At 40.3% G+C, this 24,688-nt stretch overlaps 1 protein-coding gene across 1 annotated transcript in view; it reads left to right on the forward strand.

The window, feature by feature from the left end:
• Positions 1-24,688, forward strand: part of CSMD1 (CUB and Sushi multiple domains 1) — a 930,570-nt gene that overhangs the window by 275,347 nt on the left and 630,535 nt on the right. The window contains exon 3 of the mRNA XM_033142996.1: positions 18,759-18,871. Coding sequence (XP_032998887.1) covers positions 18,759-18,871 — 113 coding nt within the window. The remainder of the gene's footprint in view (positions 1-18,758; positions 18,872-24,688) is intronic.

Here is a 24,688-nt window from a genome sequence, read left to right on the forward strand (position 1 = left end):
TTAAGAAGCTTATTTAGAAATCTGCAATATGACCAGAACTTAAAATGTGCATAAGGACTAAATGTTCTAATTCAAACTTGCTGAACCGAAGAGATTGCTCTATTAATTCTAATGGACTAAAAAGTACTTGCTGCAGCACATTTGCAGAGTCGGTTCATTGTAGACTGCAGATGATGGGCATCTCATATGTCTGAATAGCATTCAAGGCCATGCGTTATGAAAACAAATGGCACAGAAAGCGTTCCCATTTTCATTTTCTTCTGTCATAAGGACTAAATGTGTTTACTGACAGACCTCACTCCTTGTTGCTAGCAATTTTAAACATGCATCCTCCAGTTAAGTAATCCAAACACTATCTAGGTTAAAGTAATAGAAAATAGCTGTTTTTATGAAACTCTTGAGGCTGTTTCCTATATTTGGGAGCTAGCTTACCTCCCACAGTGCATTTCATTTATTCTTTGTTATGCTCAATAACAATGTGAGTTTAATCCAAAATATTTTCTTCTTTGGTGTAGGCCATATGGACCTCCTGATTTTATTAATGTATGCGGTCATAACACCATTATTACCATTATATTATTCCTGTGATAATTGTGTTTCCTCTTAATTTCCTTAAATGATTTGCTACGGCATCTTCAAAGCATGTACGTTATTGGTTACCAAGGACACAATGTAGTTTCTTGCAAAGAAAACTAAAGTGCAGTGGATATATTCAAATGTCAGTAAACGGCAGTAGCAAATCCACTTGAGGCTATCAAGTTTCAGTTCTGAGAGAACAATGCATGTTGGCAGAAGACTCTTTTGCACAGCGCTCAGTGGCAAACCTGGGTTTGTCACTGACTATATACCTAATGATGGCTGCTTGATGAGTGTACTTGCATGATGCATTTGTAAGCATATGTTTATAGTAAGTCTTTGGGTTACCTCGTTTGCAATTTGTGATAGTTAAGCCTTAATTTCTGTCTGAAGTTAGACTTACCTTAAATGTTTCCTTCCCAATGTGTTTACCTGCGATGCTGATGGAATTGCTGTTGTTTATTTTCAGAATTCGTATTTATTGTTTCAGTTTTTATGCATGTTACTACGGTCTGCTAGTTCGGCTGGGCTTGCAGCACAGATGAAGTACATGCACTTTGAATCCTCTATATTACGACTTTTTTCACCCTAAAGTAAGTTCCTTGACCTTTTCAAGGGCAAAATATTGCTGCCTATGGAGCTGCAAATTCTACAGAGCTGCATAGTATCTATGCACATTCAGGAAACAATTCTTTTCTAAGGATGAGTTCAACAGGAAAAGCAAAGGCGTCTGGTCCCTTAGCAGAGCCAATAGGGTGGCATTGTTTCCATTCTTTCCCTCTGCTGCATCTTGATGGAATGGCTACTGCTAGGATACAGATGAAGTTAAATTCATGTTGCTTTTATTTAACAACACCATCCTAATTATGTATCCAGGTACCCCCTCCATTACGGCCCTAGACTCTTTTATCTGGAGATAAGTACCATTGAACTCAAAGGGACTTACTTTTGGGTAGATGTTCATAGGATTGTGCTGTAAAATCAGGCATAAAAATTCTTGCATTAGCAAATAACAGCTGTTACACTACTAGAACAATTTCATTTTTCATTACTTGATTGCCCATGTTTAATGTAGGGACTACTTGTACTTAATAATAGCATTTCATTTGTAGGAACGTGCAATATTTGGCTTGTGATTGAACATTCAGGGTGTGGCGCTGCTGAGGTCATCAAGCGAGAAATGTGCTGGCATAAGTGACTGGAATTGCTTAAAAAAAGTGATACAAGTTTATTGCTGAAGTGGCCTAGTGTTATGTACTGTGCTGATGTTTTTTTCAGCTGAGCCAAAATATTGTGCCAATTCAAGGAGTGTTGTGGTGCCATAATTTCCTTTCTCTGGCTTTGGGTCATTTCTGGATGTTCTACTTTGGTTGGGTTCAAACTCGGGTGCTTCACAATGGACTGCAATTTAGGCCATTGGTGTTGTGTTCTGTCCTGTGGTTGTTACCAGTAGTCTATGACTATATTTCTAGTGCATGACCTAGTTTGTTCCTTATATCCTACTATTGTGTTTGTTATGTCCAGGCATTAAAAGCTCCATCACTCTGCATCCACATGGAGTAACTGAATTCCCACTGCCACCTTGACTGTTTTCTATGCAACAATAGCTCTCCGTAGTGCCCCCCTCCCCCATCATTTTTGTCTCACTGGGAAGGATAGGCCCACTGCTATTTTTCTAGAAAAAGAGGTGCCGGAACTCACCACGAACACATCCCTCATTCTCTTAGAATGGCAATGGTGCCCACCTGAGAGGTGCCAGAAGTGAGTTCCAACTCAAAAGAAAAGCCCTGGCTATGCCATTTTACCAATATATCTGAGTATCACTTTTTGTCCAGAGGATAGCCCCTGAATAGTTCCTTCTTATAACTGTAGAAACCACTGTCTTGTGAACCAAATCTAAATTTCTCACACTTTTGGGATTGGCATCATCGTCTGGCTGCAAATCTGTCACTTCAGAAGTGGTCTAGAGTACACCCAAGGGGCAAGAAAGGATATCTGTGGATGGTGATGATTAAAACATTTTATATTCTGCCTTTCTTTTCAAGAATAAATGCTAAGGCAGTTCACAACCAAATAAAAGCCAACATTTGGCTTTTGCAGGGCATAGTCCAATGACGTGGCTATTTTAATTCTGTATTTTATTAACCATAGCATCGTAGAATTGTAGAGTTTGCAGGGACCCCCAAGGGTCATCTACTCCAATGCCCGGAAATGATTTTAATATACAATTTAAATCTAAACTGCTAGTTTGTGTCTTATTTCTAGGCATTCTTACCAATTTTGAGCCTTTGAGGATAATAGGATATGCATATCTGCAAACAAACAAATAAATTATATCGGACACAGTGGGGAAGCAGTGATCATTGGCCGAATTCGGTAAAGTGAGTCATTGTGACTAAGGCTACAATCCAAACCCAGAAAGCAGTGGGGCTTATTGGAATGGTGGGACCATTGCTACGTATTCAGTCCTACTGCTTGTGCCAGCTGGGACAGACCACAGGCGACACATTGTTCAGGCCTTTACGTGCTTGGCTCCTGTTCCACCCCACACTCCAGAATTCCCTTTTTCTTGGCTTCCTGTGTGGTGCTTCTGGTATGAATTCATTTGGTGGGCAGAATGGACAATCCTGCACCAGTGCCGTGATACTGCTGTCCATCCTCAGGGGAGGCTCCGTGAGGCTGGCAGGGCTGGATGAAGAGATAGCTATGCCTGTTCCACAAACACACCAGCACAACATGGAAGGGGTTTGGATTGCAGCCTAAACCCCATTGAAGTCAACTGAACTTAAGAGTCTACTGGTGCACATCAGTGCCATTGGTTTTCAAGGAAATCCAGTTGTCAGAAATGCATCTGAAAGGAGGAGAGATGCTGAACCATCCCTTGGGGACCATGGACCAACCCACCATGGATGTACTGCTGCTAGTCTTGACTCTGGGTTTCTTGGTGGGGTGGGGTGGGGTGGGGAGGTTAAAAAGGAGGGGGGGAGTGCCAGATTGGTGTGAAGGATTTTTGGATTATGGAGAAAGGGGCCAGTGTTGAATTTTGATTTTTATCTGCTAGTAGATGGGAGTATAGCATTGTTTATTGTTGGCATATTGCTACTGGGTTTTTTGTTTTTGTTTTAAATAACTATTATGGGGGCAGATGTTTTCTTTTTCCAAAATGCTGTATGGAATATTAATGTATTCTATTATTCCATGCTTGGAGTATAATAAGTAAATAAATAAAAAATATTGCTGAAGGGCATGCATTAGCAATGCATGTTTTGCTGCCCTTTTCTGTGGCACCCTCATCTTTATTTCTCAAATCATTCTGCATCCTGGCTGCCCGATAATATTGACATCTATTTATCTAAGCAGAAATAGCCTTTTGTATAAGTTTGCAATGTAAAAAGGGTGCCGTGATTACTGCGGTAAGTCCTGCCAAAATGTATAATGCATGACTGTGGATTGGCAGTGCCTCTGACACTGGAATATGTTCTTCTAGCAAAAGAACAAGCCACAAGGTGTTGATGGTATTGCTCTGACCTTGTCGTTGATTCATGTGGCATTCGACTTCTTTAGGTGTTCCAGGAATAGAATGTTGTTGGTTGCTTTGCACTTAGCTATTCACTGGATATAGAAAACGTGCATTTTTTTTTACAAGCTATATCACCAGTTCCTCCTTACCCTTGCGCCCTGCAGCACCTCTTCATACAGTTCCAGAGGGATCCCCAATCCTGTGGTGCATATTTTCAGCGGGTGCAGAGACCTGCAAGGAGGAGGAGTTATTTGCAATAATTGCTCCCGCTTCTTCCTACAGCAGAATGTCAGGAGATCTAAGCCTACGTGTTTAAATACATAGATTCAAGTACTTAAGCTTGTTGTTCCTTGCCTGTGGGTCAGTATGTTTTCTTCCTTCACAGTTTCATAACAGGCCTGGGCACATTAGTATTGTGTTTAATCTCTTGGGTCTGAAAACTTAGGTTTCTAACTTTCCACAGTAGTGTTTCAAGTCCCTTATTGTGTTCCTCTAATTACAGCAGTATGGACTTGTTTACTACAAGAATGATCGTAAGCCATTGGAGCATTCAGGGAGTATTTGAATGTACACTTTCCCTCTAATATTTGATCCTGACACCCTCATACTCCAGTGTATTGTTGAAACATAAAACACCTTAACGGTTAGAAGCAAGGGGGGGAGGTGATGGCGTAGTCACACAAATTCTCCTGTAGATTACAAGCCTATGAAATTGTCTGGTATATGCAGAACAAAAAAGAACAAAGAAAAAGGTCTTTTTAACAAGAAGTTTAAAGAATGTCTGAATGGAGTGTCAGCTATGTGTATTTAAATCCAAAAAATCATGCATCTTTAATAAGTCAAGCAATTAACCTCGGGGAGACTGAGATGCCGTTGCTTTATTGACAAAACAAACATGAATGAGGTGCGTTTAAAAATATTTGTATCCAGACAAGAGCTAATTGTTCTCTGGAGAAAGCTCATTTAGGCTCAGCAAAAGTGACGAGTCATTAATGAGTTCAAATTGTTCAAAACATTGGAATTTTATAAATTTTTGCTTTGATGGTTAATTTGTTCCCTCTTTCTCAGCACTTCTGTTCCAAATATATTGCTTGTGTACGTAAATGCATATATGTGCAAAACTAGACCTGTCAGCATTTTGAAGCATTAGGGAGCCTTCCTCTATACCAGCTGTGGGGCTGTAGGATATGGTGGAAACTTCCATATGCTGGCCATTTATGAGGCGCAACACTGGTATGATGCTACACAAGCATTTCTGCTATGCAGGCACAATTCTGCTGGCAAAGCAGCTGTAAATTTGTCTCTGGATGTAGGAGCTTCTCCCAATCTTTTGTAATGTGGGGTTAAATCTAGACCTCCATGCCTATGATACCTGAGCTGTTCTACCAGGTTAGGGTTTCTAGTGCAGTCCATTTGCTTATATGACTCGTTCTTAAGGCAGTGGCAGGGAAGAGAAATGTCCCATGATGTGTCTACTTATGACTGAGTGGACAAGGAACACCTCTGTGGTGTCAACAGGTCCAACATAACTCTTGCTGGCCAGGCACATAAAAGGGTGTGTGAAGTAACACCCCCCTTGACAAGGGTTTGAATTTGCACCTCTGGTTTCCCAATCCGATGTCATGTGCCACAGGAGTCTGCTGCTGTCAGTGTGTGGTTGTGGCTTCAATGGTTGCTTGTATTTCCCTTTCCTTCCTTGGCAATTCTTTATCCTCCCTCATTGCAAACTGGATCCTTGTCTGACGGAGGACTGTATGTGTTCTCCCAAGGCAGCTGTTTGGGTACTGCATTTTGCTTCTCTTTCTTGCCTTTGTGTTATACTCAAGAACAGTTGTGTGGTGTAAGAGGAAGTGAAACCTCTGTTTGCAAGTGTTTCTTTGCATATGCCAGTGTGGACGATGCTATGGCATCTGGACCACAAGTTTAGCATGAGTGAACAGCAGAAAATATTTCCAGCTAAGGATGTATAGGGTTTCAGCCTTAATATCCTAAGTGCTATCAAATCAAATGTATAGGCAATGTAGGAAAGAAATGCAAAGCCCTTGCAACATGATATTATTGAGTTTGTTGCAGCAAAATGTGGTGTGGCTTCATTAATTAGTGCCCCTAATAACCCCACATTTCTCTCTCTTGATTTCCTTCTCCCTCCTTGCATTTTGTTCCTCTTCCTTTCCCCTTGCTGAGTCTTCCATTTTGCCCCTCTACCTTCCCCCCACCATCTTTTCTGGTGTCAATCTCCAGAGGCAACCCTTAAGGAAAATGTTTGTGTGTGTGTGTGTGTGTGTGTGTGTGTGTTTAAAGCCTGTCCCTGAAGCCAGAGATAATTCTGGAAGCCTGTGAGGGCCTTTTATATGTGCACTTAGAACAGGTAATTACAGAGACAAGGCCTGTGATAAGAGTTGCAGAGTGAGTGGTTCAGTATCTTCTTGTCATCCCTGGATGATAAATAAAACTTCGGTTTTAATAAAATGGATCACTGTCATCTCTGAGGAATAATCTGCTTGGCTGAGCTGCTGCAGAGTAGGCTGCAGAGCTACGTAATATTTGCGAAAACGTGAAACTTTTGAAAACTTTACTCACTATGGTTAAAATCACTGGTTAATATATATAATCTCTTTCAGTAAGGTATTCAAGGAACAGGGTACTGCAAATGTCTGACTAGGGCTGCAATCGACACATTCACTAATGGGAGAGTTCAGTTGAATATATCAGGATTTTCAACAACAACAAAATTAAAATGTAGGATTATACTGTGGATTCCTTTGAAGAACTTCCTTCATATAACACAGAATGCTGCATTAGACCATGCCAGTCATTCTAGCTCAGTATTGTCAACAATGACTGGCAGAAGATCTCAAAAGTTTGAAGCAGGAGTCGTCCCCCCAGAACTACCTGGAGACATCAAGGATTGAACCTGGGACTTTTCATGTGCAAAGCATGTACCCGTAAAACTGCTCTGGTTGAGATTTTTTTTTTTTGGGGGGGGGATATCCAGAATGATACAATGGTATCAAAAACTACCACGAGCTCAAGAAGAACAAGATGGGTTGGTTCCCACCCATCTTTCTTCTGACAAATGCCATCAACGAGGGTGTCCAATGTGGTTTCAGTGTGCCATGATCAGACTTGAAGCTACATTAAAATGGATCCAAGTAACCTGCCACTTCCAAGTGTGTCAAGCAGGCATGTAAAAGTTTGATGAATTGAGTAGGTGCTTCTGGTCCATAACTGAGCCCCATGTACTGCATTGTTAAGCATTTCTTTCCAGAACATATATAGTAAAGAAGATTGGGCATTTGTTTAATCATAAAGACTACACTATTGGAAGTACAGTTAATGGAGAGCTTTTGACATTTTTGAAGGGCACGATTTGCATTCTGCCCTTCAAAAAAATGTCCTGCCTCCCAAGGGATAAAAACAATCATTTAAAAAAAAATAAAATGAATAAAAACAGCACATCAAAGCAGCATTGATAATGGTCTGGGGGAAAAAGAGGGGGAAAGAAGAAGTCGGGATTAAGAGTCCATTAAAAGGGGTCAAAATCTTGAGATATTAATCTGGATGCTAGTTTAACGAAGAACCAGAATGTATTTTAATTATCTATATAGCCAAAGATTTGTCCAGTCATGACCACCATGACTCTTTATACTTTTTTGGTATAAAGTATGGCTGAAAATGTAACGGAGTAGGTGCCAGGGGGAAATCAGTAGCAGCTAGAATAGCTAGATTTAGTCCTTCTAATTCAGGGGGAAGTTTCTACTTATTGCAATGGAACAGACGATCCTAGCTTATGTGTTCGGCTTAGCTAAACACCTACAAACATATCCAGAAGAATGATGAAATATCTAGAAACACCATCCTGTAGGTTGCATAGCGATCCTGCAAGAGAAGCACACAAAAATTATAATATTGCGCATGCTGAAATCATGAGGCCACTGTTAGGAAATCCATTCGGACCAGGTGAAATCTGTAGCTGACTGCTGAGTCCCCATTTCCAAATTCTTTAGTGGGATCTGCTTGGCCTTTTCCTTTGCATGGAATCCGCCAGAACATTTCAATAGTAGCCCTAATATATATATATATGTTTATTTTTCTCCCACATTTTCCAGATCCCCACCTCTCTTTTGCAAAATTCATAATGTGGAAGTTAATTAATCTAAACACATTCTGTTAGGCTTAAGTTATGTGTCTAACCAGAAAGTGTGAATCATAGATTCATATGGCTAATTCAAGAATTTTTTATATCCTTCGGTTCAGAGTTGGATAATATGTCAATTTTTGGGAAGCTTATTTTTCTGCTTAGCTGCCTGATGCAGACTGAGGGTATGGTGATCTCTTCTCCTCCGTGCTTATTATGCTGTCATTTAGCTGCATTGTCCTGCCATCCCTGTGTTTTGGGATATATTAAATCATGAGTTTGATTGCTAACTGAACACTTTGCAACAATTTACTCTGAAACAGTTCCCCCCCCCCTCTTTATCCCATTCGGAAGGATAGGATACATTTACTTGTGTACATCAGAATGGCAATGGTAAGTTTGTAAGGGCAACAGTTTGCAAGATCATTTTATTTTAACAAAGTGGCATTGTTTGTTTCCTTAGTCGCAGTGCTTTTCAAGTAGGAAATGCTATCTGAGGCGGTTTTAGGGTAGCAGGGATGGTTTGGCCACACTGGACGCCGCAGGGGGCGCCACAACAATGCTGTAGAATGAAGTGAGAGAGGCGGGGGGCACTGAATTTTAGCGTTGCACAAGGCACCGCTGAAATTTGACAGCCCAAAGACCACCGCTGATGCTATTACAGAAAGTGGGTATGGGGGTGAAAAATACAGCAGGTTTCCCAGCTGCATACATGAGTCTTTGGCATAAGTGTTTATGATGATAATAGTAATACTAACAATCCATCACACACACACACCATTAAATAACAATCCTTGGTTCGCTGGAAGGAACAGGCTGTGTGTTCATTCTAGTTGTGCATATACAACATTGTGTGAGACAGGCACTACACATGGAGCACATGTATGAATTGGGTCCCATCTGATTTTCTTAAAATATTTTTATATGTACATGCTCTCATAATTAGAATCCCCATATCTGGACCTGGGGAGAGCATGGAACTTATATATGTGTGTGTGTGTATATATATATATATATTATTTGTACCCCGCCCATCTGGCTGGGTCTCCCCAGCCACCTTGGGCAGCTTCCAACAAATATTAAAATACATTAAATATCACAGATTAAAAACTTCCCTAAACAGGGCTGCCTTCAGGTATTTTCTGAATGTCAGGTAGTTGTTTATCTCCTTGTCCTCTGATGGGAGGGCGTTCCACAGGGCGGGCGCCACTACCGAGAAGGCCCTCTGCCTGATTCCCTGTAGCTTTGCTCCTCGCAAAGTGAGGGAACTGCCAGAAGGCCCTCGGCACTGGATCTCAGTGTCCAGGCTGAATGATGGGGGTGGAGACGCTCCTTCAGGTGTACAGGACCAGGGCTGTTTAGGGCTTTAAAGGTCAGCACCAACATTTGAATTGTGCTTGGAAACACAGGCACCATATTCTGAAGCACATTGAGGGGGCACGACCCAATGTCCTAATGTTGTTCTGCACCTGGCTACACATTTAGCCTCAACGTGGGAGGCCCCCAGTCCCCTTCCAAAACAAATTGAGGGGGTCCACAGTGGCTTGGCTCCCAGGAGCCGGTGCTTATGTCCATAACCAAAAACTACCTAGGAGATAGTGTCAGATATAACCAGAATATGGAGGTGGTTTGTTTTAAGGAAGTTGATTTGCACAGTGAACTCTAGGGTTCTAATTACGTGATGGAGCAGCTCTCCCAATATTTGCATTTGGATATGAAGTCAAGGACCTTAACATGCTCCCACTGATGAGCACAGCTTGGTCAACGGCCGTCTTGGTTATGACATCCAGTTTGTGGAATTTCCTCTTCTCTAGCTGTGTAGTGGTCTCCCTCATCACTGAATTTTAGGAGTTGCTTTGAAATGTTGTTTGGAGATGTTAGGCTTATGGGACAGAGCAAGCTGTTCATGTTTAATGGAACTGAGATATCCACAATGGTCACTGTTTTTTAATCTTATGTATTTAATATCAGGTTACAGTTTTAAAACTTTGGTATGTTTAATAGTTTTATTCAATTTGTGTGTGCATTTGTGTGCATGTGCATGCACAATATATTTGTAAGAACACCCTGGAATCTCATTTGAACAAAAGCAGGTTGGAAATGTAAACACCTAAATATTTTTAGTGCACTTTCTACTGTCTAAAAAGTGCTCAGTATAACTTCTATGATCATTGCCTTGTGTGACTGGTATTTACCAGTAACTGCCAAATGTAAGATGCTTTCCATAAAAAGTTCCATAGCAGAAACAATTTTCCTTTAACAATTCTGTCGTTTATTTCACTTATTCATCCCCTCCAAAATTTATTTTAATACAGATTGTGTATGTTTCATTTGATAGCCTGAAAGCCCCCTTTTGCAATATAATAGTTGTCAGAGTTCCTACAAAATGAAAAAGGTACAATAATGAACACATTTGTGGCACATTTAAGGTCTAACCTTTCTTCTGACATTGCATTATCTTTCTGTAATGCTGCTCTTGAAGTGAAAATAAAAGAGCAATTTGCATCTGAAGTGCACCATCATTCTCCGGCCACTGAAAATGCCAACTCAAAAACCAGATCCACTTCTTCCTAGCTGTCAGTCAATAATAATTTTAGGCTGCAGTTCTAGACATACTGAATGAGGATCTAGTCCCATTGAACTCAATGGGACTGACTTATGAATAGACGTGTATATGATTACACAGTATCATAGTTCATATGGACAATCCATATCACAACCACCCATTGGTGTTGACGGTGGGGGGATGAGCTGAATAAATTTGAATGAAAGGGAGAAAGTACCGAAAACAGTTCAACTATGGCAGCTCTGCAATATCAATAAACAAATTACATGGAAAACTAGTTTTATTTATTTATTTATTGACTTGGGGCTGGGGAAAGAGGAATTACCAGGAAAAGGAAAAAGGAAACCTATGGTAGAGAAAGGTATCCCGTATCCAGATGCCCCAGTTACTCAGTTAAAGTTCCATTTATTTTAGGGGAATTGACTTCTAAGAAAGTGTGTGTGCACGTGAGTGTGGATGAACAAGGGTCAGGCAGAATTAATCCTCCAAATGCACTGTTCCATTTGCAGAAGCAAAAATTATCAATTTTCAGGGGTAGGCTACCAAAAGTTCCTAAGTTGTGAGGTCTGTTTCCCTAAGTTTTGTTTAACTGTTTATTTCCATTTTTAACTACGGTATTTTTCACTATCAGGCTGTGAGAACCTACTCCCACTGCAAAGAACAAAGTTTACAAACAGTTAAAAGAAGGAAGGAAGCAGCTTAAAGAAAAATAGCTAATGGCAAAACAATTGGCAAGCTGCCCCATGGACCTTACTAAAACAAATAAAAATAGCTGCCCTTAAAATTGCCCCGATCTTGAACTGAAAAACAAAATACACCATATGAAATCATATTTTACCAATATGAGACCATATAAAACCATATTTAAATATTCAAATAATAATTTAACTCAATGTACATTTCTAAATGCACTGGATTCTGGCAATAAAGGTTTTGGAAAGTGATCTCTTCGGTCTCTATATAAGGGGCAGGCTAGCAGATAATGAGTGTCATCTTCCATCTGTGGTTGACCACAAATATAAAGTGTGTCTGTGTACATGACCTGGTTGCAGTGGCCATCCAAGACTTTGGTGGGCATCACTTGGAAATGCAACTCAATAAAGGCATTTCTTGAGTTAGTAAGAGTTTGGTCAGATAACCAGCTCTAAAATATTATGTTGTGAAGCGTGCATACTAAGGGGATTTTTTTTATTTTTTATTTTTTTATTTTTTTGCTGTTTCTAATTAGTCTCCAGGTCCCTTGTGGATTCTATCCAGAGGAGCCAACCCTTAGATGAAACTTACTCAATGTCAAAGCAGAGCTCAGTTCTAGAAAATAATATCCTAAAACATCTTGACAAGCTGCTTTCCAGAGTTGGTTATAATCCAATTCCATATAGCACAGTGCAAGAAAATGCTCAACAGGCATACTAGTAGTCTGCCCTTGTCTTAAGTGTTGGCCATCCAGGTTCTGTACAAAGAGCTGCTAATATTCCTGATGGCACAGAGTATAGCTTCCAAAAAATTTTAAAAAATTAAATATGCAGTTTCCAAAACTTTAATGGAGTTCCGATGAGAGCTCCAGATTTCAACACCCCATAGCATAGAGAATCTCAGTAAGTACTTTGCCACCAACTTGCTGGAAATTTCTCCAGCTTTAAGCCATCAAAATGTAGGTGCCTGTAATGGTTGAACTAGAATGAGAGGTGACTGAGTAGATGAGACCACATTTTATGCCTCTTGGGTTTTGGGAGAACAGTAGTAGAGGGTACCTTTCAACAGCTTTGTGTTATATCTTTCAATTTATTTAGGCAAAATGAAATTAAAGTTACTTAGCTGCGGTAGAATTCAAACCACATTTGCCTCCACATTTTTGTTTTCATTGAATTCAGTTAGATGAACCCTGAATACAGCTTTGTTTTTGAAAATGGTACTTGCCAGAAGCACTGTAAGTTTATCTAATTATCAGAGATCTAAAAAGCAGAAGCACAGAGACTATCAGGGGATTTGAACAGATTTTGTCTTCTTGACACTTGTTTTACTTAACATTCTAAGTTTAATTGTTGAGGAATGTCCTATCCTGCCTTTAAACCTGGCAAAATATGATAATTTTCATGCTAAAAGATACGCAAGGGAACCAAAAGGTGCATGAAATAAGCAATGAATCCCTAAGCGACACGTTTGGCATATAAACAATTTTAATTTGGGATATGCCTTTATGACTCTACCGAAAAGATGTGCAATGAGCACTTGGGAGTCACCGCTATTAATAAAAAAAAGTGATGTTGTAACTTGCCATCTGCTCTTATTTTATAAAAATCTCAAGTATCCAGTAATCAAGTAACTTTCAAATGTCTGCTGGGAGCTTAGATTGACTGAGACTTGTGTTTGAAAGGGATTTGCGAGCTGAAATAGAACCAAATGCATGGCCATTTGCTGCTGAGGTTGATATTGTCCCAGGTTGGGAAATAGGTTGGAATTTTTGCCTCGCTGGTTCACCCCTTTGAGGTTGTGTGAATGGCTTAACCAAACCTGAGTGCTGGAGAGGCTGTTGAGAAAAGGACTCGTTTGTTTTATCATAACTGGTGGTGGTAAAAATGAAGCATGTTTGTGGGGAAGTTATAAAAGGCACTTTGTATCGGATAATTTTTTTTTAGCTCCGCTATTATTTGATTGTCCAGATAAAGATGTATATCACCCAAGAGCTTGTCATAATTACTGCTGCTATTATTAGAGGCAGTGTGACTGGAAATAGTCAAAAGGTGAAACCAACTCGCTGTTAAACACTGGTATAGTCACATGTCACCACAATCTCTTAACAAGATTCGGGGGGTTTCAGGTGCTCACCCAGGGTCATGTTTCCATTGTGAATTCAGGACTTGGTGGAGTCTGCAGTGTTTCAATATACAGTATGTGGTTCGTTTTACACCTATATACACCAGGATTTACATGGAGAGGAAAAGAGTCCACAGCATTACGTCTCTAGAATGCCTCTAATTATTATTATTATTATTATTATTATTATTATTATTATTATTATTAATACCCCACCCATCTGGCTGGGTTTTCCCAAACACTCTGGGTGGCTCCCAATTGAATATTAAAAACACAATACAGCATTAAACTTTAAAAACTTCCCTAAGCAGGGCTGCCTTCCAATGTCTTTTAAAAGTATCATGATTCACAATATATTGGCAGGCCGTGTCAAAAATTATGAAACCAATATATCACAATATGAACTTCAAATCAGTTTTGGATGATATGTCAATATGTTACCCAGCCCTAGTGCCCACAACAGTTTCTCTTTGCTTCTCTCATAGCTTCAGCAAGTTTAGAGCCAAAGCAGTGGTCAGTTATTGTTCCAGGTTCCCCCCACCGCCCACCCCCCCAAAAAAAAATGAATCAGGGGGTGAAGCCTGAAAAGTTAATACAAATATGTGGTTAGTGCTTTTTTAAAGTTTGAGTTCTGTTGGTTGCCCTCTTAGCGCCACTGTGGTTTTGTCATCAATTTGCTGTGTAGGCAGAGAAAGGAGGTTTCTTCCTGCTCTACGTTTCCGGTTCAGCTCTGTGGCTCTAAGAGCAATTGCCTTTTTCAGCTTTTAGTGAGGTTTTGAGCTGAGGTTTTTCACTCTTTCCTCCTAGAATAACAGTGTCATGTTAGGGCAGGCATGCACCCTTCCAATCAGTCTGATTTGAAGGGTGCATGCCTGTTGCATCCTCCTCACACCGCCCTGCCAGCTCCACCCCACCCCCCACCCCGAAAAATGCACCCAGGGCCATTGCCCCAGCAGCCCCCCCACACACACTATGCCCCTGATAAAGGCTGCCTTGGAGGCCAATCTCCATCACCCACCTGAAGCTAAGGTCACAGGCAATGGGGGGGGAGATGCAGAAAGCCTACCTACTCATGTGGCCTAGGGAAAGGGGCTATGTATGCCTCTATTTCCCACAGGCCAGGGATGGTGGGTACTGTAGATACTACAGTTTTTGCCTTACATTAATGTTGGTTCCCACACCAATAGTTGTTTCCTTCTGCGGGTGTTTCACTGGACATCTGCGGTAGATCACTGGTAGATCTGTGTCCAGTTCTGGGCACCACAGTTCAAGAAGGATACTGACAAGCTGGAACGTGTCCAGAGGAGGGCAACCAAAATGGTCAAAGGCCTGGAAACGATGCCTTATGAGGAACGGCTTAAGGACCTGGGTATGTTTAGCCTGGAGAAGAGAAGGTTAAGGGGTGATATGATAGCCATGTTCAAATATATCAAAGGATGTCATATGGAGGAGGGTGAAAGGTTGTTCTCTGCTGCTCCAGAGAAGCGGACACAGGGCAATGGATTCAAACTACAAGAAAGAAGATTCCACCTAAACATTAGGAAGAACTTACTGGCAGCAAGAGCTATTCAACAGTGGAATTTGCTGCCAAGGAGTGTGGTGGAGTCTCCTTCTTTGGAGGTCTTTAAGCGGAGGCTTGACAGCCATCTGTCAGTAATGCTTTGATGGTGTTTCCTGCTTGGCAGGGGGTTGGACTGGATGGCCCTTGTGGTCTCTTCCAACTCTATGGTTCTATGATTCTATGATTCTAGATCATCGGCTCCCCCCAAAGAAGCTGAACAACTGTGGTTCCCCTAAAAGAAGCTCAACATTTTACCTCCTTCCTAAAAACAAAAGCTCAAAAACTTTGACCTGAACCCCAAAAAGGGGGTAGATCACTGCCATTTTTTAACTCTGTGAGTAGATCGCAGTCTCTTGGGAGTTGGCCACCCTTGGTTTACACTTTAAGTTTAACCTACTTCAACCCAGCCCTTGTGCCCGAGTCTTTATTTGGCCATTAGGTCACAAATGAAAATGTTTTAAATACTGATTAAACATTTTTTTATTTGTTCCAAAGGTGTGAGTAAATTATTATTTTTTGACTGCTTCCCTTTGATTTGCTCCAGCAGTATCTCCCATTTGCCCCCATATGAACTAATAAGACATTTGAAAAATTACCTGAGTTCTTGCATATATTTTTTTCTGGAGGAACTTTCTGATCTAATCTGAGAGGAGTTTTGAGAAGCTAAACCAGCATCTACAAATGTTTTAATTGAAATTGAGAGCTTTTGAATGTGAGTACAGTAACTGTAACTGTAATACTACCCACTTTTGAGAAAGATATATCTGTGCTCCTAAGGCAGAGATAACTAAAATACTATGCAGAATTTTAGATATTTTCAAAATGCAATCCTTCAGTTATGCTAGGTGACCTGACAATATTGGGTGACAATTTAAATTAAGGTTTGAATAAAATGTCTTCTAGCACAATGGAAGATGGAATTAATGTTCCCTGCCTTATGAATAAATTCACCTTTCTAATAAGGTTAAATAATTGAATGATTATGGATGTTAATATGACAGAGGAGTCTTTCCAAGAAAATATATTTTCTCCAGAATATATATGACGGTATCTTTCTTCCTATTTGAACTATCACACTCCAAATAAAATAACTTCGTTGCCAACAAAAGTTTATTCACTTTAAAAAACAAAGTTTACTTTAAAAAATAAGATAGAGGTGAAAGGCTAAAGCTGGAGTTTGCATTCTCCTGGATAATGGGTAAAAAAAACAAAAAACATTAAGCACAATATAGCTAGTCTGATGGTTTTTATTTCTCATTTCTTTAAAGAGACCACATGCTCATTTCTTCCATTGCTTTATTTTGACAGGATCGCTTCATTAGACCACTGCTTTATAGTTTCATAATCACATTTGGAAACTGAGAAGGGTTATGGCCTGTACTTACATCTTAAAGAATTAAGTGATGAGAGTACGGAAGGGCATATATTACATGATACATACATACTTCGGTCTTGGCTATGTGTACCCAAATATGGAAAGTAAACCGATAAGAAGTGTGCATGCACACAAAAGCTCATACCAAGAACAAACTTAGTTGGTCTCTAAGGTGCTACTGGAAGGATTTTTTTATTTTTTTATTGCTTTTTTTTGTTTTGACTATGGCAGACCAACACGGCTACCTACCTGTAACTGATAATTGGTGTTAGATTTAGAAGCAAGACACTGTTCTATAAAGAGTACCTATAAAAGGAGTTTTCCAGAAGAAATACAACTGAATGGGATGCAAAATGCTTTCAGAATGGAGGTGTGCAACAGGTTTTTTTGGTACATTAATCCCATTATTTTAGATACTCAATGCTGTTTTTGCTTTGCTTTCATTGAAACTGGATACATTTTGTAGATTATTTGTTTAATTCAACGTTTGTTTCATTTTCATTGGCTACCATTTTTTTTAAAAAATTACTGCCCCCTTTCAAAAGGTAGCGGACAGGAGCTACCCTTCAAGCACACACTTCAGAAAAAAGTAGTTTGTGTCAAAACAACTTCAATATTCCTTGGAATCAGATGAAGTAGACATATTTGCTGTCGTTTGTCAATAATACAGGTCTCAATGGTAGACGTCATCCTAGAGGTGGAAATATTCACTAAAACAATATAACATCAAGATATAGTCACCATGGCACTGCATAAATACATCCTGAAATTTAGTGTAGCATGTGTGTGTATGAAATATATCAAGTCAACAGAGATTTAAAAAATTATCCCCCTCTCAATATTAACCAGCTGCTGTCTCTTCAAAAATAATCAAGTTACATGGATAGAAAAATACTAGACTGCTTTGAGAACTTGTAGTCAATGTTGCTGATAATGAACTTTGAGGTCCGTTGGGATGTGCCTTTGAGCACAAACAAAACATCTGGTCATTAAAGACCTGATATCACAACAAAGAAGACAAAAGGATTCAGACTATGGCAGGGGTGCCGAGTTGAATTTTAATATCTGGGTGGACTCATGTAAGACCCAACCTGCATAATTCAATCACAAGACATGACACACACAAACCATTTGAATGGCAATGCACATCAAATTTGTAGGAGCCAGGACTTTGGCCCTTAGTCGTTGGCTCCTATGGTTTTTTGGTAATGGAAGCTTACTATGATAATGCTATAGTGTATAGATCTGACTTAACCCTACTCTTTAAGGCAGGCATCCCCAAACTTGACCCTCCAGATGTTTTGGGACTACAATTCCCATCATGCCTGACCACTGGCCCTAGCTAGGGATGATGGGAGTTGTAGTCCCAAAACATCTGGAAGGCAAAGTTTGGGGATCCTTGCTTTAAGTTTAAGGCTACTTGTCATACAACTTTTCTTTACACAGGTGTGCACTAGTCTCACAGTTTGCCAGCAATGTTTGAAAATCATACCCTTCTCTCAACTCAACATTTTTATCACTCTTTTGTGGCATGCCGGTCATATTCAGTGCACATGACAAATGCAAGAAGTGCTGCTTTCAGAGTAATGGGTTTCATGTGCTCAAAGGAGCTTTGGCACAAAGCTAAACACTTGACAGCGAAACTTTGAGAAGGAGGAGCTTCGACTGCCGGGGTTCACTCAAGAAGGAATGAAAATGCCAAAACACTATCCAAACAGCAGCACAGCCAGCAAACCAAATAACAGTGGCTATGAGCAGTTGTGAAAAAGTAAAAACAAACCAACAAACCATGATTAATTGTTTGGGGAGAGATGTTGGCTACATCTCCCAAATCATTTCATAGCTTAGTATCCAAACCTGTAGTACACTCAGGCCAACATTAGTTTACACGCATACACACACGTATACCTGCCTGCTGGGAAGAGAGCAGAGCAGAGCTTAAGTCCTCTTTAATTATAGTCAGGATGAAGGGTGTTCCTGCCCCCCCCCCACTCAGATGTGAACTAGTCTAGAAGTGTGCTATTAATTTTTTTTCAAAATATTTAGAAATATCAATGGAGTACCTCCAGATGCTTTTTCAAGTCTTCAGATATTCATCGAAGAAGAGGCTGCCAATATAAACATTTAAATTATGCTCTTTGGGGGTGTTGTTGTTGTTACAATTAATAACAAATACTGTGATTTCTTTTTGTCCCTTGCATCTTGCAGGCTTTCTGGATTTCAGCTGCCATCCTCCATAGTGAGCACAGGATCAATTATGACTCTCTGCTTCACTACAGACTTCGCTGTGAGTGCCCAAGGATTCAAGGTGATATATGAAGGTAGGGTTCAATAACTATTTTTTAATGATCTATTGAAGAAATTTGAGAGGGAAAAAAAATGTTTTGAGGATGTATAGAGTGGTTGGTGAGCCTGTTTTCCCTGTGATTGATCTGGATCCCAAAGGAAATTTGAAGGATTATATTTTGTTTATAGAAGTTACCTGTTTTGGTCATATCTATACTACAATATATTGGAATAACATGTTTAAAATATGTTTTCAGTGAGTGGACTAGATTGGTGTTTATTCAAACCCTTGCATGTTTATTTCAGCATTTTCTTTATATGGATTTCGTTTATTGTACATGGTGTTTTCTGAATTCTTGAGAACTTGATGGATATGCATAGGCTCCCGAATATGCATTCAAAAGTTGGTGTGTTTTCTAGGCACTGATTAATGTGCTTTTCCAGTGGAAGTGGGGAGTAATTCAGACTTTTTTTTTTAAAGAAACAACCATTACTACTATGATGTGCAGTTTCTATTCTGAGTTCAGATTTCCATAAATTTCTTTCCCCGGGGGGGGGGGGGGGGGTAAAAGAGTTAAAATCATTTGCACAAGAACACTACAGCTGAAAACAATGGAATTATTCCAAACTTAGTAGAGAGCAAAACCTGTGGTCATTCATAGCGCAGTTTTGTTTTGCCTATTTGGTTTAGAAAACAGCTTGTTTGTTTCAGAAAATGTTTGGGCATGATAATGTTGGTGTTTATTGCTCTGCAGTAGTGAGGCATTTGATTCTGAAGTTTTGTAATGGTTTTTTGTCTACATTTCCTGGTTGAAGTTTGTGTTTGCTTTGGCATGGAGAAGTGTATGAAAGAAGGCTTTTTCTAGAAATTGTTCAGTTTTGAAAATATTGGGTGTTCTCCTCCAAATAATAATAGAAATAGTAAAAAAAAAAAAACCTAGCCCCAGGACTGGGCAATCTATGAGGCAAGGTGAGACAACCGTCTAAGGTGGCAGGGTCTACCTGGGCAGCTATGCAGATGTTGACCTTTCTTCCCCACCCCCTAATCCTGATGTAGATCTTTCCTGACCCACTTTTTCGCTGCTAAGGAGGGGAAACACCATTTGAGGGTCTGTCTCAAGTGCCTCGTCTTTAAAGACATAGACTATTTTCCACAAACCATCTATTTGCAGTGGAGGTTTACCTAAACCTCTGGAGTTCGTGGTGTGCCTTGGTGCAATGGTCTATGGAGGAAACCCTATTATTTTTAAATCATCCTTCTAGGCTTCAATATATAAAAGAACAGTAACAACTCCTATCATATTGCACTTTTATTAGAAGACCCTATTATTTAGAAGACATAGGCCTATGTGTATTTCTTTCTACTGGATGTTAGTTTTATTCTAACTCATTCAGTGTGTGTTGTCTATAGGATAAAATCTCATCCCTTGTGAAATTCCAGAAATGTCAGCCTGTGACAGGGCTTTTTCTGGGGGGGGGGGGGTGAGGGGAACTCACTGCAACTCAGTTCCACCACCTTTCAGGTGGGTGCCATTGCCATTCTAAAGAGAAAGAGTGAGGTGTTCATGGTGAGTTCCAGAACATCTGTTGTCAATGTGGTAATTAAACAAATTCACCTAAATAAGTGCCCGATACTTATGCATAATTTTGGTAGAATTCAGCTGCGGAATGATCAAAATCAGGTGTCTTTTATTCTGAAGATTCTTAATCTGATTTATGAATTCCTGTGGGAAATTGCAGCATTTAGTTCTTCAATTATCTTAAATCTAAACTTTGGGGATCTGCAGTTCGTTTTTTAAAAAAAACACAATAATAATGTGTCACATCCTGAGGTCTCTCAGTTTGATATAAGTGGCTGAAAAACAAAATAATCATTTTTATATCTTCTACACTATTAGCTAATTTCCCAGAGGGTTTCTTCACTGGAGGAATTATATCCAATTTCTGCTTCCTTGCTAGTTGATGAGTATCTGCTTTAGCTCATTTTTCAAAATGTTTTTTGTTGCAAAACTTGGCATGTTGGGAAGAGTAAAACTGTCTGCAGCCCCTGCCAGACACTTGCATTCATTTGTATATTCCACACACACAAAAGACTTTGTTTCCCCATCTGCTTCTGTATGGCATGTTGCCATTATCCCCATTACTAAGGAAATTAGGCCCCGGTGCTTCTTTACATTGGGATACACATACATATGTTCCTACCATTGAGATGTCACACAGAGGAACCACATCTTACTGAAAGCAATGCAGTGCAGAGGAAAAAACATTCATGTTTAGATGTACAGTAAGATACAAATGTGGGTGTAGTTCATTTTCACTGCATTATTTACCTTCAGTGGAATATTGATTTGAATGTACGGTTCATTTGCCTTGGCTATATTCTGATTAAAAATAAAATAAAATCAGGTAACATTGAGAAACAGCCTTTTTGCGAGGTGGTTGCCTTGGTACAGCCATTGAAAGCCCTCAACACCAGCAACCTGAGAGCACTGGCGGAAGAAGAGGGGGGCGGGGGGAGCGCACCACCCCCGACAGCACAATCCCGGTGGGGTTGCATCGCTGCTGTCCCCGCCCGCGCAGGGCGCCATGCCCCAAGAATGCGCGTCACGCCCCCGGGATGCGCCCCAGCCCTGCCTGCTCTCCACCCCCGGTGCCAGAGCATGAAGCTCCACCACTGTCTGAGAGTCCTCTACACCGCCTCTGAGACCAACTCTGTCAGCTCAGGCAGGCAGGGAGAGTGCTTTTTAGATTAGAATCTCTAATCTGTCACAATTACCCAGTGCCAGGAAGAAACACTCTAGATGCTACCCCCCAACTGGACAGAGAGTCTGGAGAGAGAGAGAGAGATCATATAGATCACAGCAACTCCCCCTCCAATCAAACCTTGTGTCAAGCAGTTAAGAAAATTGGATGAAAATGATTGTTTCTCTGCTTTTCATCCAAGCGAGTGCGTGGGTAGAGCTTTCTGAAATGCCTCAAGGGGTGTTTTGTTTTTGTTTTTTTGTTTTTTTTAGTGCTCTAGAAAACTGCACTTTTCTGAGCTAACCCACCAAGGCACAGGTCAGATAAAGACCTGGACACTGGGACAAAACTCCTGTGTTGTTCCTAGTAGCAGATTGGGGTGGGGCACTTTTGTACACACACACACAGAGAGAGAGAGAGAGAGAGAGAGAGAGAGAGAGAGAGAGAGCGCAGCGGCAGCAATCCTGCTGGTAGGTCAGGTAAGCACCTCTGTCCCCACCACACTGTCCACTACTGGTCACTCCCAAATTCATCTTGCTGCATTTGAGAAAGGTCTTGTCCCAGCATATGCTAAACATAAGCAATATCCCTTTTCATATACTCTGCAACACACACTCAGCCCTAGGATAGCCATGTGTCCTCCTTTACAGAGTATAGTTGTGCATGAACTGACCCAGACCCTGCACTTGTGACTTGAAGTGCTTCTCTATGTCTCCCATCCCAGAGAGGTTCGGAGGGTGGCCATAAGAGAACATGCCTTTTTTGTGGCGGCTCCCAATTATGGAATGCTCTCCCAAGAGAGGCTTGCCTGGTGCCATCACTACATGTATTGAGACACCAGGCAAAAACATTCCTCTTTACCCAGGCCTGTGGCTAGTAAATAGCCCGTTAAAGTGTGGGGAAATAGACTTTTATTATGATGACTGTTTTTATTAGCGTGTCTGTCAGCATGCTTTTTATTATGTTTTTTTATTATTATTGATGTTCTGTAATCTGTTTTTAATGTTGTACACCACCCAGGGGACTGACTTTTGTACACTTTTTCACTTGCTCCAGTATTTTAAAACATGGTGTTCTTCTGTGACACCATCGGCTACCCCCATATAACTTCCATGGGAACAGAACAGTGTCTGTAGAATAGATATCTCTATACTGCACCCTGCCACATAGATTACAGCTTGGGAAAATGGCTTTTTTGTTAGAAACCACAAAGAGGTGGGCGTCATTTAAGCCTTTCTTCTGGCTTCTGTAATTAGCAAAATATTGATGCTGTTTGTTTGTAGAGAAAGAATTTTCTGAAACTCTTGATGTTGAACTTTTACGCACTGATGTTTTCTAATTATTATCTTGCACCTTGATGAATAGCGAGGTTTTTTTTTTTTTTAAAAAAAAAAGTTCTGCTAAAAATATGAGCAATTTGCACATGCTTTATGCAATATTATTCAGGGGTTAGCAAACTTTTTCAGCAGGGGGCCGGTCCACTATTCCTCAGACCTTTGGGGGGGCGGACTATATTTTGAAAAAATAATAATTAATGAATTCCTATGCCCCACAAATAACCTAGAGATGCATTTTAAATAAAAGCACATATTCTACTCATGTAAAAACACCAGGCAGGCCCCACTAAAGTAATCAGCACATAAACACACACACACACTGCATATGATGATATGGCGATGGATTAGTTCTTCTAAAACAATGCTGCAGAAATATAGTGTCACATGTGGATTGACTCTTCTATACTTAATATATTTATAATACATGGATTTTTTGGTATAGTCTTGCATAGGCTTCCCCCCCCCTTTTTTAAAAAGGCAATGCGCAGGTGGCTCTGACATAGGTGGATGCTTGATCCAAGAGGCAGCCCAATGCAACCGAAGCGTGATTGGATCAGAACCACCAGATTCCATGTATAAATTCATATAAAATGGATTCCTCTTCTACCTTGCTCTGATCATGTTTAGCTGTAGACAGTCTTGGCAGCCTCCATTGCTGACTTTAGTTTAGGCACGCTTGCAATATTGCCTCTCTTCATGCTATATCACAGTATGTGTTCTCTTCACCTAGCAATAGCACCACACTCTGTGCACGAAACATTAGGATTTGTATTTTGAAAGGAAGCTAGAAGAAACTGTTGCCCTTGAGCTCAGTCCCTTATCCAGTGTCCAACCTGATTTATGTTTTCCACTGCAGTGATCACCTAATCTGAACCTGAATTAAGTCTTGCAAAATGAAGTGCACACTGGGTTGAAAAACTTGTGCCATGATCTGTTAAACATTTTGAGAAAGAGAGGAAACTCTGCCTCTATTCAGACTTTAATCCTTTCCATTAGCAGCATTAGTCCTTTTGTTATCTCAAATGCTGCTGGTGCTTACAAAGTAGCCTCCCTTTTAAAACACTTTCAGGAACTGTGTGCCAGAATCAAACAAAAGATCAAAGCAAAAACAGCTCCTCCTTAAACCACACACTTCCTTCTGTAGTATGGGCTCTAACTTATTTTTGACCCTCCCATGACTTTTTTCTTATAGTGATTCATCCTCATCAAAACTCATAATTGATCTGGGTTACCTGGTCTGCTTGAGCATCTGCAAATCACAGTTTGTTCATCTCTGCTATCCATGAGGTTAGCAACAGATTAGGAGGCAAGATCCCTTCAGCTCAATTTAGAAATGGGTTAGCAATTCAGAGCATATTTAAGAAACACTGGGAGTGGGGAAGGAATCATCCCCGTTCAAACATTCTAGGTTGTCTTGTAATGCTGGCTGCAAAGGATCACGTTGCCTTAAGCTTTTTTGCAAAATTATGGATATAAATTAAAGAGTACCCTTTGCACATGTGCACACCTCTTTGTTTGACACTGTAGAAGAGATTCTGATAAATAGCATTAGATATGTGTTGCATCTGAGTATCCCAAGAAAACGTTGCATTCTAAGTGTGGCATTTACAAGAGTCAGTGGTATAACTAGTCAGCAAGCTAGGTTTGTCTGAAGAGTCTAAACTAGATTTTGATTAGGCATACTGAAAATGACATTTTAAAAACAAAACAAAACCATGGTTGAATTCTTCCAATTACCAAGTTTCTCATGAATGCATTGTCCAGCCATTCTAT

This window comes from Lacerta agilis, chromosome 3, assembly GCF_009819535.1.
Source record: "Lacerta agilis isolate rLacAgi1 chromosome 3, rLacAgi1.pri, whole genome shotgun sequence".
Taxonomy (NCBI): domain Eukaryota; kingdom Metazoa; phylum Chordata; class Lepidosauria; order Squamata; family Lacertidae; genus Lacerta; species Lacerta agilis.